Source organism: Pristiophorus japonicus, chromosome 15, assembly GCF_044704955.1.
Source record: "Pristiophorus japonicus isolate sPriJap1 chromosome 15, sPriJap1.hap1, whole genome shotgun sequence".
Taxonomy (NCBI): Eukaryota; Metazoa; Chordata; class Chondrichthyes; family Pristiophoridae; genus Pristiophorus; species Pristiophorus japonicus.
In genome coordinates, this window is record NC_091991.1 from 57,009,936 (window position 1) to 57,028,413 (window position 18,478).

At 43.1% G+C, this 18,478-nt stretch overlaps 1 protein-coding gene and 1 pseudogene across 1 annotated transcript in view; both read left to right on the forward strand.

The window, feature by feature from the left end:
- The window catches only part of LOC139281486 (bcl-2 homologous antagonist/killer-like), a 67,661-nt gene that overhangs the window by 22,501 nt on the left and 26,682 nt on the right, over window positions 1-18,478 (forward strand). The window contains exon 4 of the mRNA XM_070901658.1: window positions 16,238-16,382. Within this exon, the coding sequence (XP_070757759.1) occupies window positions 16,238-16,382 (145 nt within the window). The remainder of the gene's footprint in view (window positions 1-16,237; window positions 16,383-18,478) is intronic.
- On the forward strand, window positions 706-943 carry LOC139225995 (U2 spliceosomal RNA; annotated as a pseudogene).

Consider the following 18,478-nt stretch of genomic DNA (forward strand, 5'->3'; position numbering starts at 1 on the left):
CTCAAAAACGGGTTGCATGTGCCACGTTTTGAGCGGGGTGAAATTTCAACCCCTTGTGTTTTAAAAATGCAGTCTAATTTTTATAGGTACAGCAATTCAGAGATAATAGAGATGCTTACTCCTTGAGAGACCTGGAATTCCCGACAATAAGCTGAGATGTGCTCCTTTTTTCCTGCTAAATTTGCTGACTCCTGCGTGTGTACACTTCCACAGACACGGAGAGCCCTCCAATACCTCATTAAAGTGACCATTCTTCATGTGGGAATAAAAGAGAACCGGGTGTTCCATCATAGAGAGCATCACAGCCATACCTGATCCTATCCCCATGTGATGATGCAACACATTCACTTTCTGGCAGCATCATTGGATAGTGATTCTTCTCCTTAGCCCAGGGGGGCTGAAGCTAGTTGTAGCAGCCCTATCAGTGCCCATGTTAAGATCAGCTAACTCAACAATGGTGGGTGGGGTGGCTTGACCCATCCACCTCCACGGAGGTGTGTGGGGGACCTGACCCATCCACCTCCATGGCACGAACCTGGTATTGCAGTACTTCCAGGAACGGTGCAGTGGCTCTAGGCCTTTTGGCTAAGAGCATTGGCGCAGAGTGATCCTTGAATGGGCCCAAGGTGACCTCTGGCGTTTGTGATTTGACAAAGAATTGGAACGATTGGCTCCGAATTTCAAAAAAAAACACAGACCAATTACATCGCTTCTCGGCCTTTTGGCTAAGATCATGCGTAACTGACCTGACAGGGGAGTAACCATGACCCCAACGTGGTTCTCCCTGGACCAGGAAGGTGATTCTCCTATGCTTTTTGGAAATAGGAGGTGGGTTGGGTGGTTTGACCCATCCACCTCCACGGAGGTGTGTGGGGGGCCTGACCCATCCACCTCCATGGCACGAACCTGGTATTGCAGTACTTCCAGGAACGGTGCAGTGGCTCTAGGCCTTTTGGCTAAGAGCATTGGCGCAGAGTGATCCTTGATGTGTACAAGGTGACCTCTGGCGTTTGTGATTTGACAAAGAATTGGAAAGATTGGCAACGAATAAAAAAAAACACACAGACCAATTTCCGAACCTGGCACAGGTTGAACCTCCCTTATGCGGGACTCCCTTATCGTTTGGAACCATTCCTGGGTGGCGCATGCGCACAATGTGGCCGGTTAAAATCCTCGAAAAATATCAATGTTAAAAAAAGCCTTACCCATTTACACTTGCAGACCCACAATAAATTTACCCCAAATCCTCAAAATATCAATGTCAAATAAATTCGGAGCTGACACCTTGGGGCCCGCTGACACCTCAAGGCCCACCAGCCCACCAACACCTTCGGGGCCCGTTTGGGCTGCCAACATCCCTTCCTCCCTTCCTCCCTCCCTCCCGACTGCTGCAGCGTCAAATTAGTACCGGCTTCCCTCCCTCACTGAACCCCCTCACCCATAGCCCCTGGGCATGGCAACCCGCATTGCAAAATGCCCAATGCAGAGACACACATCCGGAGAGAGAGAAAGCCCGGCACTCACATAGTGAGCTGTAGCCATTGAGCTCCCCAGCGCGCTATTTTGCAGCATTCCTGCTCTCTCTCTGTGTCTCTGTGCTGGAAGCTTGTGGACGGGTGGACGGGTGGGCGGGGCTCCCTCAGCCCCCTGCACACTGACTGACTGGCTGGCTGGCTGGCTGGCTGACTGTCATTCCAGCCAATCAGCGTGCACACACACTGAAAACACATGACCTCCCCTTATCCGGAAATATCTCTCATTCGGAACAGGCCAGGTCCCAAGGGTTCCGGATAAGGGAGGTTCAACCTGTATATACCTGGTCTCTGTTCATTACCACACAGGCTGTGTATTTACTTGGTGGTTTACTGTTGAGGAGAGAAGGGAATCAGATTCCAATGGGGAATATTCAGTTTTTTCATTGTCTTTTTTTCTTAAATCTGTCTTTAGCTTCACGAATATCCAGATTTTAGAGCCTCTGAAGCTCCCCCTTGAAGCCAAAACAGTTAGGTCCGCTGGATCTCCCACTCGAAAAATATAATTATAGGAGCATGATCCAGAAAAAGCCGTCTTAAGCTCCACAGAACCATGAGATGCAGCGATGATCATTTACACATGATGTGAAAACACTTCACCGACTGAAAATATTTTGTTCTCATAAATCATAGAATTACACAGGAGATATGGCACAGAAACGGTCCAATCGGCCCAACCAGTCCCTGCTGGCGTTTATGCTCCACTTGAGCCTCCTCCTGTCTTCCTCATCCAACTCTATCAGCATAACCCTTTATTCCCTTCTCCCTCATATGTTTGTCTAGCCTCCCCTTTGTAAGGGGGTGGTCTCTGAGGGGGTCAGGTTCCCTTCTAACCAACTTGAGCGGTTCGAATCGCTCCCACTCCCTTGGGTTCTAAGCTCTGGATTTATTTGGGAGATGTGACAAAGTGCACAGGACACTGGTTTATTACAGTCAAGAACATAGAAACTTAGAATTACTCTAATAAAAAAGTACAATGTCAAAACTTATTCAAACTTATTAAAGAACCGTACCTTACACACTTAGAGGGGGTTACAATAGCTTATAATGACTCTAATAGAGAACAATCCATCACATATTCAAAGGGGGTTACAGTAGAATTACACCTCCAACCTCCCAATACCTAATTCTAGTTAGGTTGGACTCCAGGAAAGGCGGGGACTATACTTACCAATCCTTTTGACAGTTAACGGTAAATCGCAGTTTCGGGGTTCGCTGGATGCAGTAGGGTCTGCTTGCCGTATCCCGAATGTCGGAGAAGACTTTCTGCTGCGCAATCTTCAGTTGGGTTGAGTCCGCTGATGCGGTAAGGTGCGTTTTGGATCTGTGGGATAAGTACCCGTTTCCTTTGGTTAGAAATAGGTTTCTACAGTCTTTTAGGTAATGTTTTACCCGTTGGTAGGTCAGGATCAGATTGCAGAGTGGAAACTTTTCGATTCTTTGTTTTTTTCCCGTTGGAGTTTTGTTTCAAGTTTGGTCGATCGCGGTGGTTTTCCGTTGCTATCACGTTGGTTGTGGTCGGTTGCTGCCGTGATGGTGATGGTCTTCCTTCCTTCAGGACTTCAGGACTTCGAGGCTGGAGAAGTTAGTTTACAACTGTCGCGTTGGTTTCTCTCCTTGTCTTGATGACATCAGCTTGGTCTCGGTTGTATGGCAAAGTGTGTCATCTGAAGTAGTAGCAATCTTGTAGCTACTTAGCAACCTAACCTCTGTTGAAAACAGGGGCCAGTTATACGATTTCGGTGGTTCTAATCTTGGCGCCAAATCTGTTCAGAATTCTTTGTTTAAATTTGGCGGGCTTAATTCTTCTTTGTAATATTTTGGCGGGCTCGTTAAAAGTTGATACGTTTTGGGTGGGTTGATGTTCGAAAACTGTTTCCTGATGGAAATATTAGCTTGGTAATTGCAATGTCCTTTTGTGCTTAGTTTTCTGCATACAGGCTGGATTGGGCCTCTTTGTGATGTATACACTGAAATGGTTTTTCCAGATCCATGTTGATGCGTAGCTATCTCTGGGCGATTTTGTAATGTTAATGTCTCTTGTGGAGAAATATTCTCGAATACCCATTTCTCCAGACAGGTTACTTTAATCCTCAACACCTAGACAATTCCAATAATCAAGTTGTCTCCTGTTAGTTCTTTAGGCCCATCCACAGCCTTGAATTTGTCTTTTAAAATCCAAAATTCGATTAAAGTTTGTAGTTTCTTCCATAAGCACTTTAGGGTTCCAAATTTTTCGGTAGATAGTCCCAAATTAAATTTCCTTTCAAATGAGCCCAAACACTGGGGGGGGGGGGGGGGGGGTTCTTGTGAATTTTGCATCCTTCATCTTAAATACATCTATACTATTTCACCTCAACCACTCCCGGTGGTAGCGAGTTCCACATTTTCACCACTCCTCTGGGTAAAAAAGTTTCTTCTGAATTCTCTGATTTTTTTGGTAATTATCTTGTATTGATGGCCACTAGTTTTGCTGTTCCCCACAAGTGGAAACACCCTCTCTGTGTCTAATATAACAAAACTTTTCATAATTTTAAAGACCTCTATTAGATCACCCCTCTAGAGAAAAGGGACCCAGCCTGCTCATCCTTTCCTGATAGGTATAATCTCGTATTTCTGGTATCATCCTTGTAAATCTTTTTTACACCTTCTCCATTGCCTGTATATCCTTTTTATAATATGGCGGCCAGAACTGTACACTGTACTCCCAAGTGTGGTCTAACCAAGGTTGGATACAAGTTTAGCATAACTTCAATTCTATCCCTCTGGAAATAAACCCTTGTGCTTGGTTTGCTTTTTTATGGCCTTATTAACCTGCATTACTACTTTTAGTGATATGTGTATTTGTACTACCAGATCCCCTCGCTCCTCTACGCCATTTAGATTCTTATTTAATATGTGACCTCCCTGTTTTTCTTATCAAATTATAGTACCTCATACCCATGTTGAAATTCATTTTCCAATGATATGCTCTTTCTGTAAGTTTATTAATGTCTTCTTGTACTTTTTTGCAATCTTCAGTATTGACTATCCACCTAATTTGGTGTCATCTGCAAATTTAAAAAGTGCGTTTTTGATTCCAAAGTCTAAATCATTAATATAAATTCTGAACAACAGTGGTCCAAGCACTGATCCTTGTGGGAACCCACTTTCCACCTTCTGCCACTCTGAATTCCTACCCTTTACCTCTACTCTCTGCTTCCTGTCTTGCACCAGCTAGTTATCCATTCTGCTACTTGTCCCCGAGGGTCTGCCTATGATGATGTCCCCTGACTTTGCATGCTCGGACCTTATTCGTTAGTCTATTTGGCACCTTATCAAAGGCCTTTTGGAAATCTACATTTACTGCATTACCATTGCCTACTCTCCCAGTTACCTCGTCAAAGAATTCAGTGAAGTTGATCAAGCAAGACTTTCCCTTTTGAAATCCATGCTGACTATTCATTATTATATTTTTGGTTTTATTATACCTACGGCATAAGTGGCAATGAGCGACTATACTCTTAGATATACAATATTTATTTATATAAGCGGAAGCCTGTACCAGAGCATTAAAAAAGTTTTGAACCAATAATTATTACCAGAGTATATTACCTTCTGGCTGGCAGAATCTGGGCTATGTGCAGATACTATTGTATAATGGAGAGGACTCGTTGTAAAAAATTTATTGTAGAAGGACATTCCATTACATTGCCTGATAGAAAATTCTTCCCTATAATTGTTACTTAACCTTTCCAGTCCAATAGATATAATCGAAACACATGAAAAGTTACTAAAGGTTTTTTCTTAATTTTCTGTCCTAACAAGTTCATAGATTTTACATAACATTGCAACCCAAGGCAAGAGCAAGATTCCACACTAATCCTGGTGAGAGCAGAGTTTCAGGTCTATTCTATTTAATGGGGATTAGTCAGACTACATTTCCCCCTGGTATTAGGAACAGAGGTCGGACATTCACCACTTTGAGCCTTTTCTGCTATTCAGTGAGATCATGGCTGATCTGTGACCTAACTCCATTTACCCGCTTGGCTCCATATCTCTTAATACCTTTGGCTAGCAAAATCTATTGATCTCAGATTTAAAATTATTAATTGAGCTAGCATCTGCTGCTTTTTGTGGGAGTTCCACACTTCGACCACCCTTTGCGTGAAGAAGTTTCCTAATTTCTCTCCCTATTAGTTATGTCCCCGATTCCTAGACTACCCCACCAGCAGAAAACGTTTCTCTCTATCTACCCTATCAATTCCTTTCAAAATCCTAAAATCTTCAATCAAATCACTCCTTAACCTTCTTCTATATTCTAGGGAATACAAGACTAATTTACGTATTGATGTATTAATTGACACAAATGGGATTGTGAAATGCAAGTCTAGCCATTCTTGCATGCAGCCTCTTCCATTTGACACTGTGGCTTCATACTTTTAAAGCTATTAAAAATCATTCATAATCTTCCTATGAATGTTCAGTGAGTAACAGAACCATACAGATCAGGACAGTGTCTAGATTTGACCTCTGATCTGTGTTGGAGCGGTAGGAGGGGCACTACAGGTGACCTCTGGCCCAGACTAAGTGAGGAGACATAGAAAATAGATGCAGGAGTAGGCCATTCGGCCTTTTGAGCCATCACTACCATTCAATATGATCATGGCTGATCATGCAACTTCAGTACCCCATTCCTGCTTTCTCCATACCCCTTGATCCCTTTAGCCGTAAGGGTCACATCTAATTCCCTTTTGAATATATATAATGAACTGGCCTCAATAACTTTCTCTGTGGTAGAGAATTCCACAGGTTCACAATTCTCTGAGTGAAGAAGTTTCTCCTCAACTTGGTCCTAAATGCTTTATCCCTTATCCTTAGACTGTGACCCCTGGTTCTGGACTTCCCTAACATCGGGAACATTCTTCCTGCATCTAACTTGTCGAATCCCATCAGAATTTTATATGTTTCTATGAGATCCCCTCTCATTCTTCTAAATTCCAGTGAATATAAGTCTAGTCGATCCAGTCTTTTTTCATATGTCAGTCCTGCCATCATGGGAATCAATCTGGTGAACTATCGCTGCACTCCCTCAATAGCAAGAATGTCCTTCCTCAGATTAGGAGACCAAAACTGTACACAATATTCAAGGTGTGGCCTCACCAAGGCCCTGTACAACTGCAGTAAGACCTCCCTGCTCCTATACTCAAATCCTCTTGCTATGAAGGCCAACATGCCATTTGCCTTTTTCACCGCCTGCTGTACCTGCATGCCAACTTTCAATGACTGATGTACCATGACACCCAGGTCTCGTTGAAAACAAATTGGCAGTGTTCCTGTTACTGACTGATGTAACCTATGTTTAAAAGTGCACATGTATATCTGGGCCAAATACAGGCTGTGGTTTATCTGTGAATAATGGGCTGATACCCACTATCTTGGCTGATGCATGAAGAATAGCCACTTGGGAAAAGTACTGGCGCTCTGCTGATTCCAATGAAACTGTACAACAACAGGAGTAAGTACCAGAACAGGGGGGAGGGGTTAATTCTTGAAAATCATTGGCAAAAGAAAACTGTTCGCTAGCCTGCCATTCGATGTGGCGATTTTATTTTGTGTTGGTACGATGTCAGCTGCTCATTAGTGATTGGTATTTGTTTGCATATTTAAGTCTTATTAATGATTTTCTCTGAGGGCTACTGTTCTTTTGCCTGTGGTGGTGGTGGTGTTGGGGATGGGGACAGAGCAGGATTAACTCAACAGGTGTTAGGTCCCATCATTATACAGTGCAGTTGATTTTGTATTGTGCAATTTGTTTATCTTACATCTCCTACCAATTATGTGAGTGCATGTGAAATGTGATATAGGAAGTAATGGAAACTTTTCACTTGCAAACATCAACTCTTTTTCAGGTTGAAATAGGAAGTGAGGACATTTGCAAAGGATCTGTTATTTTTGACGTCTTAATAATGAAATTGTTTCTCCCAGCTTTGATAATGGCATTAATCTTGCTTGGGCTTACAATGGTTATCTTTTTTGCATGTGAAAGCTATACTAAGTTGATTTTTCTGATATCCTAGTTTTTAAAAATAAAACCTAAAACTCTCCTGATGATTCATTTGGTAAACATACAGCCCGAAGTGGAACTGAAGAGTATAGATTCTGATCGCTATCCAACGACCCGTGCTAAAAATGCAGATTGCCCTCACTTTCAGAAAGGGGAGGGAATTGTAAAAAAAGAAAGACTTGCATTTATATAGCACCTTTCATGATCACCGGACTTCTTAAAACGCTTTACAGCCAATGAAGTATTTTGTGGAGTGTAGTCACTGTTGTAATGTGGGAAACGCAGCAGCCAACTTGCGCACAGCAAGCTCCCACAAACAGCAATGTGATAATGACCTGATAATCGGTTTTTGTTGTGTTGATTGAGGGATAAATATTGGCCAGGACACCGGGGATAACTTTCCTGCTCTTCTTCAAAATAGTTTCATGGGATCTTTTACGTCCACCTGAGAGCACTTAACATCTCATCCGAAAGACGGATGCTGTGCATGTACATGGTGAGCCTCCCTAGGACACCAGAGAAAACGGATTGCCTGGTTAATGTGGTTATTTAAAATCAGCACTTTGCTGCATCTGTTTTAATATGTCTTTAAATCACCAGGTTGCATTTTTGAAATTCTTCCAAAACTTGTATCCGGAGTACAGTTTCATGCCAGGTACAATTCTAGCTTGGGTCCAACTCTGCTGGGGCACAGCAATGTCCTTGGTATAATTGCAATTGCAGTACAACTCCACCCCAGATAGAGCTCCACCTACAACTCTGTCCCCGGTACAACACCGTCCTCGTTTCAACCCTATCCCAGGTAGAATTCTATTTGCTGGGAGACTTTGGTTTTCCCTCATTCATACCACTGATATGTTCCAAATGTGCTGAGAGAATTGAGGAAGCCGACTATCACTTATTGTTTAAAAACTAAACAAGAACGTCCAATAACTACCAATCATTTGAAGTAAGAGTTTCTCAGATCACAAGCAGCATTTAAACTGGGCTTGGATTTGGAATTGACTGTCAACTGGGAGACGGAATGGTTGGTTGAGGATTTTATCTGCCATATCTTAACATGAGGCTGAATGCCTGAGGTCTTGTCTGCCAAGCTACCAACTGATAGATTTTTTAAAAACAAAGCAAAATATTGCAGATGCTGGAAATGTGAAATAAAAATAGAAAGTGCTGGAAACACTCAGTAGGTCAAGCAGCATCCGTGTTTCTTTAATTGCACCATTAATGCTCACAGTGAAATAGTAACTGTACACTATATATGGGAAGGAGCTTTACAAATTTAAATGGAAGGTCATAAAGAACTGATTAGAAAATGGCAGTTAGCCTAATGGGGGCGATGCTCGTTTTTGTGGAAACTTAAAATATGCATTCGGTTGAGTTCGCATCTGTTGCTGTTTGCTTGTGCCTGGAGGGGAAAAGCACATTGTAAACTTCAGTAAACCTTGTTCTATTTATATTCCATTGTGCACTTCTGGTGTGTGACCAAGTGAGGTTACAGCAAAAGGAAGGGAACTTTATATAATGTACTTTGGCTAAAACTCAAGAAAGTCATAGATCAGAGCAGCTGCCAGGTATGGACAATGTAAAGAAAATGTCCACTTGTCTCTCAGGCGTCACTGATCATTCCCCACAACAACAACTTTTATTTAAATAGCACCTTTAACATAGTAAAACATCCCAAGGCGCTTCACAGGAGTATTGTAACACACAAAATTTGACACCGAGCCACGTAAGGAGAAATTAGGGCAGGTGACCAAAAGCTTGATCAAAGAGGTAGGTTTTAAGGAGGAAAGAGAGGTAGAGGTTTAGGGAGGGAATTCCAGAGATTAGGGCCTAGACAACAGAAGGCACAGCCACCAATGGTTGAGCGATTATAATTAGGGATGCTCAAGAGGGCGAAATTAGAGGAGTGCAGATATCTCGGGGTGGTTTGTGGAGCTGGAGGAGATTACAGAGATAGGGTGGGGCGAGGCCATGGAGAGATTTGAAAACCAGGATGAGAATTTTGACATTGAGGGTTGCTTAACCGGGAGCCAATATAGATCAGCGAGCGCAGGGGTGATGGGTGAATGGATCCCAGGGGCGCACCTTGTGCGTAAGCATACCTGAGATCACATGGATCAGTGCTCCAATCAGGAAACAGAAGCAACATTATGTAATTTGGAGAAATGAAATTGATCTTTTTATCAGAACGACCATTCTTTGCAGTAGTTTAATATACTCCGGAGAATCAGGGTGAAATTCAGTTAAATTAGCAGCTGCTACATTCTCATTTCTTTTTAATGAAACAGATATTGAAGACAAAATAACACCATTCACTAAGTTATTAGATCATCCTGTGTGTATGCCTGTCAATTAATATTTGTGCTAATATTCCACATTTTTCCCGGGTGCTGTCCCAAATGTGACACTCCAGTTCTACAACTTTTTACATTCCGAGATGTTACCTAATTGGAAAAAAAAGCAACCTATTGCAGCAAATGAATTGGAAAAGAGCAAGACTATAGATATCAGAGTATTTCAGATGGCAATAATATTCAATATTAATTGCTGTTCCATTTGGGGCTCTGCTTCAGACCACTGCCTGTCTGCACCAGTTGTAAAATTTTCATATGTAATTGTTGAGCAGTTGATGGGCAATTAGACCAACTCTGCGCCAGCAATTAGGATTTCCATGTCAGTGCTGATTGCAAGTTTGGGATTTAGTGCATGGGGAATTGAAAATCCAGGCCTCTATCTGGAGTTTGTAGCAGTGGCTTAGATCTCCATAGAGGGGAGGGGCTTTTTCAACTTGTAATTTGTTCCATAAAAATAGTGATCGTTGATTGTCTGATGAACAATCTGTATTCATCATTAGTTTTACACTCATTTAAATATACAAGTTTCCACCAAGCAACAAAGGCCGTGTTAATTGAAACTTTCAACATTTTCAATCTCCAATCTCAAAATGACAATACAGCATGTCTAGGGATTCGTCTGACCATGTCACACGAGATCACAATATGTATCACACTGCAGCTTTTAAAGTTTGTTAAAATCTTTATGCCTGGTACAAATTTCAGCCTTTATGTATTATATAAACAGAAGATGTACAATACGTGATATATGCACAACAATCCGTTCAGGATGTGGCCATCAAACTGACACTTTTGTGGTATGTATAATGAGCGTCCAAATTGGAAGAAATTACCTTAACACCAATTAAGTGCAACAGTATATCAATAATGCACTTGGGTAACTGATTGAAATGAGTCAGTCTACTAGTCTAGAGGTTGTTAGCAGAAGTTGAGTTACTAAGTTCAAAGTAATTTTCAAGCACAGTTAATCTCGTTGTTTTCACTTTATCATTTGAGGCTATATTAGGAATCCTAACAACAATAAAATGGTCTAGATTTTGCAATCAGCGGTGAATGAACTTACACTTGCCCGCAGACTTTCTGTTGGCTTTTGCACTGCGACTTGTGGTAATTGGAGTGCCCTCTACAGGTGATCTGGGACCTGTGTGAACAGGGCAAGCAATGATGTGTTGTCTGAATCACTCAGATTGAAGAATCCTTACTGAGCCATGCAGCCTAAATCAGGAAGTGTAAAATAGAATATTGAATTCAATCCAAAATCTTGTACAGAAAGTGAAATAAAGAGTGGAAAAGAAAGATGGGATTAAGAGACAAAGAAAAAGTAAAACATTTTTTTAATGCTTTTAAATCTCCAACAATAATTAAAATCGGTAGGAATGAGATGCCACACTTTTCAAAGTTAATTTTCAGTGCCAGAGAGGTTGTTTGGCAGTAATTAAGACTTATCACACCATCACACTTACACTTGAATGGACAAGCCCAAACTCTGGCACGTTTAGTGGGTATCTAGTGGGTAGGTATTGCAATTTCATGCCCTTCCATGTGTTTCAATGCCAATTCTATCAGCAAGGTACAGATGTAGCGAAGCTCCTGTAGGAGCCGGGCATCTCGGACAGCAATTTCCTGATTTAAGTGTTTAACTGCGCATATGCGGATGCTGGAAGTTGCTGTCCGATTTACTCAATAATAATGAGCGCTGATAGCCTCACCGTTTTTTCTGCCGCAAAATCTGGGCCAATGAATAACACAGTTGGAGTCATTCAATCGTCTGTTTTGCATAAACCACCTTCAGAGAAAATTAATAAATTGGCCATATTCTGCCTTTGAAAAATTATATGGGGGCCAAAATTGCGGTAATGGGATGGTAAGGCCATACCGATTGGGAGCAGGCGGAGGGTGTGACCCATCCACAAGTGCCCCGGACCGACGCCGCACCCTGAATTTCCGCCCCGCCCAGTGCTCTGAGCCCTTGTTGGTCGCGCACTGATCCCTTACCACCCAGCGGCAATCCCTTTTCTACCCTGCAGGGGAAATTGGTCCATGGGAAGATGGCTACTGCCGGTCAGTGCTCCCGACAGCTTCACATGGCGCAAAGCTACTGGTGGCTTGACGGTGCGGCCGCACTTAAAGGGGAGGGCGCATTGCAGCGGCCACCATTTTCTTTTAATTGTCAGATTCGGCCGACAATGACAGCCGTGGGTTTGGCTGGGACACCAACAGGCAGCTCGGCACTCCCTCTTGGGTAATGGCTGCCCCAAAGCGCTGGAAGGCGGTGTCAGAGTTAAAGAGCTGAATTATCTGACTTTTCCCCTCCAACTCCCGCTGGGTGGTAATAATTCAGGGCGGAGGGCAATTTCCCCCTGCTCGGAGTATTAAAATAGGCTGTCTAATGGTTTATGAACTATTTATTTTTGCAAGTGGTGTGATGCCAAAGAGTGAATTTTTTGCATAATCTTTATGCAAGCAAATAAAGGGATATTTTTCCGATTTCTCCACCCCCCCCCCCCCCAGAAAAACATAGTAATCCAGCAAATTACTTCTGATACTAAAATATTTATGGTATTTAAAGTCTTGAATATTGCACATGCTCCTGTAAATGTTGCACTTACTTCCTATCATACTTTTACCCCCACCTACAAGTATCTGACTTCGCCAATCTTTAGCTTCAAAGACGTCTGTTTCAATTCAGACAAGAGATGTAGCATTCCTCAGTGAAGACCATAGAGGTCTCAAACAATCAACTTGTATTGATCACAATCTACTCGGCAACTATGAAAGCTCTATGAAATTTGAGACGTGGTATTGAGAAGCCCGAGATAAAGAATGCATTTTATGAAATTATTAAACATATGGGTGTTCATGCATATATATTTTATGACGGCATTGTACAATTAAGGGTATGTTCACTTCGATATTCTTGAGTGTACATTTCTGTATATATTTTATAAATTCACTGCAAATGCTGACTACATGGTATCTATTGGCAGGTATGGGGATTGCTGTGCTGAGTGGGACTACAAGAATGGGCCCCAGACTTCCAGATATTTCCCCGAATTCAGATGGAGGCCAAACATCACGTGTTTCAATTTGCAGATATCCCACATGTTTCAGCCACATGTTTGTTGGGGGTGGGCTGGACTCTAGACGGGGAAAGTATCTTGCAGCTAACAGCAATGATCGTGCTAACTTGTTTGTTGCTCCAATGGGCAGGCCCAGCAAGGACCGAACTCTGTCCTCTGGGGTCATGTGACTGGTCATGTTTCTGGTGATCTCCTGGACTGTTGTGCAGAATGGTTGGATATGGGAACATGATCAGAATATATGTAGGAGGGGATGCTTCTGGTTGTTTGGTAAGAAGAGATGGAATTTGTGGAGAATGTTTGGGGTGCAGTATGTGCGATGTATGATTTTTCAATTAGCCTTCCTGCATTTAGCTGCAGGTGGTAGTGTTTAGGGTCTGACCCCATCTCCTTTGCCATTCCTCCTCCCTTAACATACAGCCTAGGTCATGTGCCCGGGCTTCCTTCAGGCTATTTTTCATGGGGAGGTAAGAATAGCTCACAGGGTTGGGGAGTGGAAGAAATGTTCCTACAATGTTGAATATTGCAAACCACTGTAGGGTTCTGAAGGTAGTTCTTTGTCTGGAGATAGTGGCGTTGATCATGTTGGATGAGGTGAAATTTGTCAGCTAACTGGTGGAAGGGCATAATCTCTTGGAGGAGCTGGCCTAATCTGGAAATTCCTTTTGCGTGCCAGGCTCTCTATCCAACAGAGTTAAGTTCTCCTGGTAGCTCCCCATTGTGCCATACTGGGAAGAGAGCAGATCAGTCCAATGGGATCTTTAGGGAAAATGGACCTGACTGCAGACAGAGAGTTGTAGTGCAATCTGGTTCTCAATTTGTCTCCGCTGGGGTTGTATGAATAGTAGGCTATGTAGAGGGGTCGGAAGGAGGTCAGGCTTCCATTCCTAGCCACAGATTTTGTTACGCGACTATAGACCACAATCACTTGGGTCTGAGCTGTGCAGTAGCATTGTCTGAAATTTGGGAGACTGAGTCCTCCCTCTTCTTTTGGAAACTGGAGCCCCAAAGGAACAAGATGAAACTGTCCAGGTCATGGAACAGTCAAGCTGGTATCTTGGCAGGCAACATCTGAAATAGATGGAGAATAGGAGAGATATTTATCTTTATTGTATTCCAAAGACGATATGGGCCACTTGTTCTATTTGGTTAGGTTGCCATATACCCTGGTAAAGGCTGGGTACGTTTCTACAGAATATCAAGTTTCAGTGTAACGGGAATCCCTTGTGAGTTCACCATCTTATTTCATGCAGAGCTGCTCTTTAAGCTAGCATAAAGCATCCTTGCACAAAATTAATTAAATATAATGGTATCTAATATCGTGATAATGAACACTCGTGACTCCCTGTTTTTTCCTCATGGATATTACACTGAAATTGCTTATATAAAATGGACAGCGAGGGTCAGGCAGTTCAAAATGATGATCACATTGCTATATACAAGGTGCCATAGTGGTAGGGAGTGAATGTGTGTGTGAGTGAGTAAGCAAGGAGAGGAAGAATAATAAGAAAAGGTTTGCTGTTGGCCTGAACTTGATTAGACCTCCAGTTTTACCCTGCTCTTATGCTCTGCAGTCACACGATTCGCAATCGTCTCTTCAAAAGCACTTAACAGCTTAAAATTGCAGGCCCCCTCTTCCATACATGTTGCTTCCCTATGCTGTGTGATTCTCTGCCCAGAAACAGAGAACTGGTGTTGAGATGTTGGACATTTGAAGAGCCTATACACTGGCATCCAAGTGCCCACCCAGCATCACAATGTGTGTGTGAGTTAATGGACATGCATATCACAGTTAGATTTTGTAGTAAGCTTGCTTGATGGGCTCATCTTTACATTTGCTTCTGTGACAATAGCTCCAGTTTTAAATGACAGTCAGAAAGTTTCCTGTGCTGCAGCATGGGCAAGTGAAGCTGTGAAAGAACTGCATAATGTTGAGTAAGTACATTGCATACAGCCTCAGTCATTATGCAACCAGTAGAGAGGATACTTTGTGTTTTACATACATTGCCCATCTACTTGGTGTAGGAAAATACTGGACAGCTTTCTTCTTGACAGATTTCCTGAGGCTGGCAAACTTGCTCTGGATGTTGGAGATGGCATTCACCCTTTATGTCATCTCCTGTTCATGGTTGGGTGTCCTGGTAACCTGGCAATCCTCCTTTTAACCTACTTTCTGTCTGTGCAGTTGCACCTTGACTGTAGGTGTTTGGCAATATCCATTAGGTTATATGAAAAGTCAGATTTTTAGACCCAGGATTTTCTGCCTATCCCCCCCGCCACAAAAAAAAATCTTGCCCTTTAGATACACAATGACAGTCCTTTAAGATCTGCAGTTGCTTCAATTTCCCATTCCCTGCATTAATTGAGCACCCAGCACCCACCCTCGGGCCCAGCATCCACCCTCAGACCCAATCCAAGCAAGGAGTTCACCAAGAATAACTAATGAGCAAACACCAGATGATTGCGTGGGTTTGGTCGCTTCAGAAACATGCAAGTACAAAATTTGCAGTGCGCTGCTCTCTGCCAGGATTAGAAAATATACCGAGATATATTCAAGGCAAGGTTGTTTATATAACTGTTGTAAAGTAGTAGATGTGCACTAAAATACTTAGGGCTAAATTTTTGGTTTGCGACAAAAATGGTAGTTTTATGCCAAAATGACCGTTTTCAGGCCGAACTTTTGGCCTTTATGCATCGGTAAAGGAGGCGTTGCACAACGATTTGCGGCGCAAACCGCGAGTTTCGGCAACTTTAGTCCAGGGCTGGGAACGCTACGAAAGAGGCCTTGGGAGGGGGAAAAAAAAAATGAAAATTAAAATTCCAAAAAACATTCACAATACCCTTAGCTACTAAATCGCTGAAAAATAATTAAAAAATAAAAACTTTAACTTGCCTTTTTTGCAGGTTTTCATACTTACCACTGCTGGCAAGGCTACACAGACAGGTTTGACCTGTCGGTATTCTGGCCGGGAGAGTGCTGAAAGTATGACGGTAACACAATCTGTGTCGTTGCACATTGGCACATCTCTCCCCTGCGGTACTTGGAAACGTCGCCACAAAGAGGTAACCGAGGATCCCACCGACTGGGTTTTCGCCACGAAGGGTCAAATCACGGCGAAAACCCAGTCGCTCACCTGGTGAGAATCCGGCCCTTTAGCCTTATTTAATTTATTGTTCCACCTGAACTAAATCACTTTGCACTTGTTTTTTTTCCACACACAGAGCAGGAAAAGACGGAAGAAGCAGAAGACATTTTTCAGAACAATGTTTATCATCGATGTCAGAATGAGGTGGAAGAGAATGCAGAAAATGGAGTAATAGTGCCTGCCATGCCAGCAATTGCAGACCAGTTGCAGATCTATCCCAGGTATATGGAATGTGATTCCATTGCTAAATACAAAATATTTCAGTGATGTTTTCATACATCACGTACAGAGAACACTATAGGTCAATTACTTGAGAAATACTGTTATTATTGTTATGTGAAATCTATGTTTTTACAAATGGAATGGAATGTACAATCATTTTGGATTCCTAGTTGGTCAGCCGTAGCTCAGTGAGTAGCACTCTCACATCTGAGCCCGAAGACTGTGGGTTCAAGACCCACCCCAGAGACTTGAGCACAAAAATCTAGGCTGACACTTCAGTGCAATACAGGTGCGGCATCCAAAATCCAGGGTTCCGGAATCCGGACCGATTGGTGGCAGGGTCGTCCGGAATCCGTAAAATATTCCAGAATCCGGACACACCGACCCTGCCGACCTCAAAGTCCTGCCGCTGCCTGATCTCGGGACTCACCTCACTGCCCCTCGCCTCGCCACCCTTTCCTCGGGGCCTTCTCGGCGGGGGCTTCCCAAACACTCCCTCCACGACGAGGCCCACCCGAATAGCTCCACCGCGACGAGGCCCACCTGAATGCTTCCTCGGCTGCAGGCCCGCCCGAACATCTCCTCAGCGGGCCTGCCCAAACAGCTCCTCGACGGCTCGGCCAGCCCGATCAGCTCCTCCTCAGCGGCAGGGCCCCGCTCGAACACCTCCTCGGTGGTGGGGCCCTGCCCGATGACCTCATCGATGGGGCCGACGACCCGAATAGCTCCTCGGCGTAAACCCCCCTGTTCCCTTTGACATTCCGAAATCCAGAAATACCCAAACCTGGGCTCGGGTGTTTCTGGATTCGTGACGTCAGAAAGACGATCCAAGGTTTGGAAAAACGCAGAATCCGGAACGGCCTCGGTCCCGAGGGTTTCAGATTCTGGACACTGCACCTGTACCGAGGGAGTGCTGCACTGTCTGAGGTGCTGTCTTTCAGATGAGACTGTCCTCTCGGGCGGGCGTAAAAGATCCCATGGCACTATTTTGAAGAAGAGCAGGGAGTTAACCCCATTGTCCTGGCCAATATTTATTCCTCAACCAACTTGACAAAAACACATTACCTGGTCAATATCACTTTGCTGTTTGGAGCTTGCTGTGTGCAAATTGACTGTTGCGTTTCCTACATTACAACAGTGACTACACTTAAAGTATTTAATTGGCTGTGAAGCACCTTGGAATGACCTGGGGTTGTTAATGGTGCTATATAAATGCAAGTCTTTCTTTCTATTTAAGAAATTATAATGCACCCAAAATGGATACTAGAAACAGATTTTTATCTTGGACTTATGAGAGCTAGCATTAATGAAGATGTATTTTTCCATTATTACAAATGATTCTTAGCACCATACTAAATTATATTTACTCCAGGCAGTGTTATGGCACCTGAAAAAAATCTCTGGACTTTTGCCAATTGGTTTGTGTAATATTTTTGTGTTCTGGTAACAATCACTATATTTACATTTTAAATGTCCACCTTCAGACATTGTAGCGACATTTCTTCTTTGTGCTCTCCAACCTTGTTGAACAGGCTCAAAAATCTACCAGAAGAGATAGCGGAGGCTGTGTTTCAACTGTATGCACATTTTTTTTGAACACGTAGCCATAGACCTGCTTTCCTGAGACTAGAGCTCCAACTGGTCAATCGAAAAAGAGTAGCCTCTAACTGGAAAATGAATTGGCAGGTGACGAGTTCCAGCCTAGTCAGCACAGGTACAGTTGAGAAGAGGGATCTGCAATCTGGCAATAACTTTACCCTAGTTTACCATCAACAACAATAACTTGGATTTAGACAGCTCCCTTAATATAGTAAAACATCCCATTTGTATTATAAAACAAAATTTGACACCAAGCCATATAAAAAGATATTAGGGCAAATGACCAAAAGCTTGGTCAAAGTGGTAGGTTTTAAGGCGCGTCTTAGAGGGTGAAGAGGTTTAGGGAGGAAATTCCAGAGCTTAGGGCCTCGGCAGCTGAAGGCACCCTCCAATTGTTGTGTATGCAATAACTCAACAGACTGAATACTGTAAACTCCGAACAGGTACAAACTTGGCTCTACTTTATTAGGGCCTAAAGTGATTACATTACAAGATG